This window comes from Gasterosteus aculeatus, chromosome 6 (assembly GCF_964276395.1).
Source record: "Gasterosteus aculeatus chromosome 6, fGasAcu3.hap1.1, whole genome shotgun sequence".
Lineage (NCBI taxonomy): Eukaryota > Metazoa > Chordata > Actinopteri > Perciformes > Gasterosteidae > Gasterosteus > Gasterosteus aculeatus.
The window spans coordinates 8,945,186-8,953,368 of record NC_135693.1 but is presented as its reverse complement, the minus strand read 5'-3'; the positions used below and the strand labels follow the sequence as shown (position 1 = coordinate 8,953,368).

The 8,183-nt window shown below is 45.7% G+C and overlaps 1 protein-coding gene across 2 annotated transcripts in view; it reads left to right on the top strand.

Annotated features, from left to right (window-relative positions):
* The first annotated feature begins 1,067 nt into the window (after positions 1-1,067).
* Positions 1,068-8,183, top strand: part of itga9 (integrin, alpha 9) — a 36,758-nt gene continuing 29,642 nt past the window's right edge. Inside the window, exons 1-7 of one of the 2 annotated variants that reach the window (XM_040177713.2) lie at positions 1,068-1,573; positions 1,706-1,833; positions 2,892-2,998; positions 4,815-4,938; positions 5,783-5,850; positions 7,800-7,929; positions 8,015-8,100. In XM_040177713.2, the coding sequence (XP_040033647.1) occupies positions 1,386-1,573; positions 1,706-1,833; positions 2,892-2,998; positions 4,815-4,938; positions 5,783-5,850; positions 7,800-7,929; positions 8,015-8,100 (831 nt within the window). In that variant the 5' untranslated portion in view covers positions 1,068-1,385. Of the gene's footprint in view, positions 1,574-1,705; positions 1,834-2,891; positions 2,999-4,814; positions 4,939-5,782; positions 5,851-7,432; positions 7,452-7,799; positions 7,930-8,014; positions 8,101-8,183 lie in introns of those variants that run through there. The other variant, XM_040177714.2, reaches the window with a different exon arrangement.

The following is an 8,183-nucleotide window of genomic DNA, read 5'->3' as shown; positions in this document are numbered from 1 at the left end:
TATTGTCCTGCATCACCTTAAGGTATGTGTTAAAACCAGGTAAAGCTATTGGATCGAAGTGTTTAGTTTGTCTAGCAGAGGATAAAGTATGACGACATTGTGTAGAAATGTAAGCATGTGAAATGCCGACATCAAAATCCTTTATTTAGTTCCCATACAGGTAACTTATTCATTACAGGCCGACTTCTTATCAGCTACTTCTATTCTAAGAGTTGATGTATTATATATAGTGTGCTTAACCGTACACGGGACGCTGACGTGGTATTTACATGTTGTTGCACAATGTATATTTTACACTATAATAAAAATGTAAACCTCAGGTCTGTTTACCCAAAAGACTCAGCCGCAAAAAATTGAGCGGCTTGCCGAAGATTAAGAAATGAGACAAGCTGAACAAAATATTCATACCCATTTAATCTTTGCCTTTTTATTGTGAATCTTGATAGTTTATTTTGTAAGGACTATGAAAGGTCTTCAACTTAAACAAGAAAATGGAAACCAGTCTTTGACTGAGCACAAACTGGTTGGCTTTGCAAGGCGACATCGCTTTTGTTTTAAAGGGGCACTGGCTGAAAGTATCGGGAGCCTCTGCTGCTTTTATGTAGATTGTAAGATGATTTGTCCCTGCAAACCATATCAAAGGCAGCTCTTGAATGGGTTTTTCAATCATACATTTTGCAGCAAAAAGTCTGATTCTAGAAGAATTCCTTAGATTACAATATAAAGTTTACTTATATATATATTTTAACATGGCTGAAATGTAAAGGTATTGCAATGTTTTTGTTCCAATAAATAAAATCAATAGACTTCTCTTTAGTATGAAGGCTTTACTAGTGAGGGAGTTCCGCTGTTGGGGGAACGTTAGAGGGCAGCAGCGCGCCCTCGTCGCGCGTCCCCCGTGGCCGATGCGTGAAATGTGACTCTTGTGCGCCTCAAAACCCTCCTTGTGCGTGAAAATAAAAAACACTCTTTCCGGTTCTACCTGTCACATTAAAACCCTCGCTGGCTTCCCGCCTTTTATACACACTTTGACCGGCAGGGATGCTTTTATTCTTTTAATAAATCCCCTCGCATCCGGACGTGTCCACGCTAAACCTCGGCAGCTTGACGCCAGCGACCGCGTTTATCACCGCGACGGAGGAGACCGAGAGCAACAAACTTTGTCCGGTTGGCACAGAATGGAGAGGAGCTGACGCACTGCCATTTACCGGACCGTTAACTTCCCTCCTCACGCACAGACTCCGCGCTTCACCGGGAACATACAACTGAAAGATAGTTTCGTAACAGCTTCACCACTGAAGAGCTGAACATTTCCCCTCAATATTTTCCTCCCCTTGTTCCTCTTTTTCTTCTTTTCGGACACGTTGAGCGCGTTATTACGCACGATGCGCAAAGAGATGGCTTTTCTGCGGGGACACAAAACGGGAGTACAACAAGTTTTTTATGCATATCTGTCCATTTCACTGGCTTATTCTTACAATATAGACTTAGAACATCCTTTAGTGTTTCGAGGACCAAATTCTAGTTTTTTTGGCTACTCTGTGCTGGAGCATTATCACGACAACACACGCTGGTGAGTCCCACGTTTTACTGGAAATGCTGTAATGCATCGCTCTGTGTACTTGTGCAGCCCAGTGCATATAAACCACCAATCCCGCTATTCCAATGAAGCACCTTTTTGTGTTTTGTACCATCATTTCTGCAGGGTAATAGTTGGGGCTCCGAGGGCAAACTCAACGTACAGCAGCTCTGCGCATTCCCCGGGGGCCGTGTACAAGTGTCGGCTTCACAGCAACCCCGAGCGCCGCTGCACGGAGATGGACCTGGGACGAGGTCAGTCGCTCCACACACGCGAGACCAAACCGCAGAAACGTTCCCGATCCGAGCGTTGAGCTTTCCAGCATCTTTCCCTCTTCCTCTTTTTTTTTTCTTCTTTCTAAACTCCCCCAAGCATCTGTTTTGTTTTACCAGAATAATGCAGCCTTATGCTGCTCTTCACAGTGTGACATGTGTTCCGTCACTTCCGAACTGCTTCATCGAGACACCCAAAAGAAAAGAGGGCTCTGTGCGCCGAGGTCCATAGATGATTCTGATAAATACGATTTACGCTTTTGCTAATATTTTTCAAGCATGGGAGCCAAAAAGTTGAGCTCCAAACCCCCTCCTCACCACCAGCCCCCGGCCTCGGCTCTATTCTTGTGGTCAAGGAAGCAGGCTTCGCTTTAATATTCACTCCGTGCTCAGTTCGCGTGTCACCAGAAAAAGAGAACGTGCGTTACACAGTGAGCGTGTGCAGTTTGAAGCAACGCGCTCATGGACCAGAGGAGCTGAACTCTGACAGGCCAACACACAACACACTGCACAACGCACACTGCACAAAACTCAACGCACACTGCACAACCCACAACGCACACTGCACAACACTCAACGCACACTGCACAACACTCAACGCACACTGCACAACCCACAACGCACACTGCACAAAACTCAACGCACACTGCACAACCCACAACGCACACTGCACAACACTCAACGCACACTGCACAACACTCAACGCACACTGCACGCCTCACAGCTGCATGCCATTGTGCTGAACCGGTTGTCTGCAGAAAGAAAGAGAACACACTTAGGGAAGGAACAGTCTTCTTTTATAAAGAGTGGGACCGTTAAAAATGTGTCACAGAATTTTCTAACCATGCACATTTGGGTGAAATTGCCTTAAAGTATGAACAAGCTCCAAAGGGTTTAAAACGGTGTAAAGGTCCCACACACATTAAGCAGAAATTAAGAGTGAAGCACACTGAAATCAAAGAGCTGAAAGTCACTTGCTGCGAGATATCCTCCGTCCTGAAGGCTCCACGCCTGCACAAACCGCTCTCATTGTCCTTCAGGAAACAAGCAGAGAGAGTCGTGTGGGAAGACGTGCCAGGGAGACCGGGACGACGAGTGGATGGGCGTCAGCCTGGCCCGCCAGGATAGCGCCAACGGCAAAATCGTGGTAAGCATCTCCGAAATGTTTCATGTGAGCGACGTAGAAAGGGACCCCATAAGACCAACAGATTGTTAATGTCTCACCATGAACCACACTGTTGAGCCACAGCTGCACTTAATACTACAACGCTCCTTAAATGAGAAATAACTTCAACTTCAACTACAATTCAAGATTACAACGTATTTCTTTTGCATAGTCCAAGCTGGAGTAACAGCTGGAAACGGCTGAGTGGTTACATAACACTGTGAGGCGTCCCGCCTCGTGTTCGGAGCTGGAGGAGTTGACTGGGACTGGGTTTGTCAAAAGTGAAATGAGGGATTTAGACAAACCAGAAGACAAACTAGCGGTGCTAATCCCACAGGTGCTTGGCTGCGTATTTGCTCAGAGATCACAGAGCAGCTGGCACAGTTTGTTTAGGCTTCGGCCCCTCTGCGGTGGTCCCGTTCAAGGGCAACCTTTCATTAAACGTCAAGCTCAGCCCCCTGCAGTGGTCGGCGAGGGGACGGGCGGCCTTCCTGAACGTTTTCAAGGGGATCGATGGGTCGGGCAGCTCTAGTCACACTCATGACAGGTGTGACAGTCGAAACAAGTCCCGATGTTAAAGCCCCGTAGAGAGACTTCATATAACTCTTTGCCCTTTTAAACCTTTATAAATTGCCATATGTTTGTCTTGAGTCCATTCTTTTTATACCTTTAGTGGAATGTACTGGCATGATTTTAAAAACATGACCCAAAACTTGAAGCATTCTTGGAGTTGTCGGTCTTTGGACTTTTACATAGAGTAATGAGATGCGCGTTGCTGCACACTCAACGGCCGTCCAGACAGGAATATGATAAAAGAAACTGGACTTTCTGCCCCTCGCTGCCTCGCTTTTTATTTAGTTTGTTTTCTATAAAGCTCGTCTGAATGGACTCGCGTTTTCATTGCAACAGGAGGGAAATGGCTTCTTGGCAGATGTGCACAGTGGTGAGTTCATCTGGGCTTTTGCTGAAGGCCTTGTTTGTGACCAGCGAGCCCGTTAACTGAACAGGAACAGGACAACGGCTCAGACTCCAACCATAAAAGCTTAAAACAGTCAGTGCAAGAGCTCTTTTTACTGTGTTGATATCAGCTGATTGCTGTTGTTGTCATCTGACGCTCAGTGTCTGCAGAGCTCTTCTATTCATTTAGACTGGCTTGTGCGTGTCTGTGTGTGTGCGCGTGTGCGCGTGCACAGCGCGAGGGGAAATGAAGGGAACTTTGTCTGCACAGAGGCGTCCAGATCTGTCCCCAGAGCCACAGGAGCTCCACCACCGTCCCCTTCAGGGGCACTACATTAATACCACATTTACTCATTTATGAGGCCTGAATTGTGCCAGAAGTTGAAATCCAGTCTATATTATTGTGTTTGCTTATCGAACTGCGGAATGTTTCATTTTTAAATACACGGCGGCCAAATATTGTTTTGAGAATTACTCACTGTCAGTTGCAGAAATGTGCCCCCACGTTTCAGCAGCAGCATAATAGAGTGGGAGTTTGTTTTATGTCTTGATCCGCCGTCTGAACTTTCGGCTTCGCTAGCTGCCTGCGGGACCCCTGGGGAGCTGTTTTTGAAACCAAAACTGGAGAGGATTTTTCTTGCTGCGTGTTAAACGGTGCTGAGGAAACACAGATGAGACATTCGCACCGCAGACCGCGGCTGTTACGGTGTGACTTGTGGATGCGTTTTACTCACCCTTCTTATTGACTGATCATTCGACAGCCGAGCGACACGCCGGTCCGGCGTGCTGCGGTTACAGCGTGAACGTGTGTCTGAACGTGTTCTCCCCTTCTCTCCCGCAGGCCTGTGCTCACCGATGGAAAAACGTCTACTACGACTCGGAGCACATCCTCCCACATGGGTACTGCTCCATCATTCCCTCCACTCTGCAGGGCAGGGCCAAGCCTCTCATCCCTTGCTACGAAGGTACGGCAGGGGTGTAACTGGTGTCAGCCTCTGACGATAGGCAGACGCCGGGGAAGATCACGTGCGTTCGCTTGTTATGGGGTTAGTCCGGTGACTCATAACCCCTTTTGCCTCGTAACTCCTTGAAATGAAGCAAAGCCGAGGTTACGGCCTCAATGTGGACATGTGCAGTTCAAGTGCAATCGTTTTTCTCAGCTGGACGTTTAAAAGCCTGGTGACTTATCATATAATAAAAAATAATAATAATAAATTGTGCTGTTTATCCTTTTCTGTGGTTACTCACAGGGGCGTCTAGTAGCAGCAGAGCCTTAAAGTGTGACCTTGTGTCCTCAGTACTTTGGCAAGAGTAAATCTAATCCATTTTCGCTGCTTTCTTCTTCACGCACCAACAAATCAAAGTTCCATTTAAAAATAAGTGCCGTTGAAGGTGACTCATGCGAACATGTTTTGACATGTGACACAGCTTTTAAAAAAAATATCAAATCCAGTTTTACACCTTAATTGTGTTCCCAGGTCGGTATTTTACTCCCTCAGTGTCGTTGTCTTTAGTTGTGGAGAAGCCAGACACATTGTGCATGGGACCGTATTCATAGTGCATTTTGCACAAATCCAAGCTCAATATTTGTGTATCCCGAGAGCAGAGTGTCCACCCCCCCCTCCAAGTAAGACGTCTCCTCGTCGAATGTGGTGTTGTATCCCTTCTCCCAGTCTGTGTTCTGGCCCCAGACTCCTCGGGGATCGGACTGGGACTTTGACTAGCTCCATATGGAATGCAGGAAAAACTCCCAGTAAATGCTGGCTCAGGCACACAGTGAAATAATTTGTGGTTTGTTTTTTCTTACAGACTATAAGCAGAAGTACGGGGAAGAGCACGGCTCGTGCCAAGCCGGGATAGCGGGAGTTTTCACGGAGGTCAGTAACGGTTCTCGTTCATCCTTTTTAATCCAGTCGAAACGCTCTTTCTTTCCGTCGCTGGTTGCCATGCCAACTCTGTCGTCGGTACAGTCACGGCCCGTCATCACTGAATTCAAAGTTTGGTAAGCTAAGCTCACCTTCAAATGCAATAACAGGAACAGTTTGGGGTTTTTGGTGCCAATAGAAGCGATTAGTCGTCTTTCACTGTAATTTTCTCAGTTAACTGTATGATTCCCGTTAACATTACCACCAATTTCCAAAAGAACTTCCCCTCACTCGTTGTTTACTTTGACTGTCAGCTGACTATCTACTAGGTTCGAGTAGATCGTTATCAGAGACATTATATATGCAACCGAGGGGAAACTTTCACTTGGAGTGGAACATTTCTTTTAGTCGGATGTACATCGTCGGAGTATTTGTGTCAAAGCAGCTGACCTGCTGCTGATATCTGTTGGCTTATGTTTCCTTAGGAAGATACGGCGACCTCACTTGACCTGGTGTGGTTTCCCATGCTAAGACGTTTAAGAAGTTTCCTCCGTCCCAGAGCATAGATGCATGGGAGCGCTGTATCAGCATATGACATCATCCTTTGTTGAAGAGTACATTTCTAACTTTATTATAACATTCATTATAACGTTTATAGCTTTTTTTCTGCAAGCCATGTAAAAATGGGAAACTGTCAAATGCATGTATATTTAACATGGAAATGGATTTGGGCAAAAACTATATATTGACATTAAAAAGAATGCAGACATTAAAACTTTAATTTGACCAATCATAACTTTTCGTTGGCGATACGCTGGCAGTCTTTCCTGATGCGTTACATGCAGTGGGCTGTAAGTGACTTAAAATGTGCCTTTGGAGCACAGCCGTGCCTTCAGGGTGAAACCATTTAACTGGTGAGAAAGTCTCATTCAAATCTAATTTTAGGTTTTATTTTTTATATTTGCTTAATGACATTCTTTCAGCTTTCTAGATGCAAAACTCGAGCAACTCTACACCAAAACAAGACACTGGAACATTCGCCCTCAGCTGTGGGAAACAGACAAATTTAGTAAACCAAAAGGTTTTTCCTGTCATGTTTAATAAAATAGGATAATTTCACATTATCTCACATTAACTTTTCTTTGACTTTTGTGTTTGAAAAGCCTTTGAAAAGATTGTTCACGGCTGTTAACAGCCCTTAAAGATGTTTATGACATCATGTTTTGGGAATTTGTGTCATGATTTTATTGAGTAAACTCGCATAAAAAAACACTATATACGCTGGAAAGAGCAGGTGAGGAGCGTAAAGGGTTTTCTTTGTAAACATCACATGAAAGCTTTAAATACCACTATAAAGAAACTTGTGGCTCATTATCTGGAAACATTAGATTCTACAATAAAGCTACTGCTTTAAAAACACGAAACCCTCTTTTTTTAAACACTGAAGACATCATTGTTGACCTGTTAAAGCATTTGAACAACAACACTTTAAAGAATGTGAGGAATTTTTTCATGTGAGGAAGACGTCCATCTGTTGAACCTTATCCTCTTCTGGACAATGGTGCCCAGATGTTTGGGACCACGGCACAGCGGATGTTCACTGCTGAGTGTTGGTAAGCAACCGCACACATCCTCTTAGACACACGGATCTCACGGTGAGCTGCAGCGACGCTTTAAGACAATGTGAAACACAACGTGTTAATTGTCGCGCTCCGGTCCCCTTTTTAATACCTGTGGGGTATCAAAGCAACTCAATTTACAGCTGTCATCGGAAGGAGCCCCTTCAGCCGACAGGCCGTCTGGCCGTGTGGTTGAGAGCAGATAACGCAAACCAGTCTGTGGCCACTGGTTAAACCAGACGTCTGAACCCAGCGGCACTTTCCCCTCTCTTCCTTCAGCAGGCCACAGATCAAGCAGCAGAGTCAAAGTAATGTGCGTGAATGTGATCTTTTCATCTTCAGGAGCTGGTGGTGATGGGGGCGCCGGGGTCGTACTACTGGACCGGGACGATCAAGGTGTACAACCTGACTTCTGACTCGTTCTACAGCCCCAACAAAGAAGACGTCGACTCCCACAGATACAGCTACCTTGGTGAGAGGTTGTTGTTGTTCGGGAGGATCGTGGCGAATGTTAAAGTATCCGTAAGAATTTACTGCAACCTCGTAATCGTTTCCAGGCTACGCCGTGACTGCCGGACACTTCTCCTCTCCTAACGTAATCGACATCGCTGCAGGGGCGCCTCAGCACAGCGGCAGTGGAAAAGTAGAGTCTTCTTCTCCGTCCTATTTCCAGCTGTTGAGTTGAGGTCATCTCGCGCTGCTTTGCTTCACTGATTTGCTTCACTG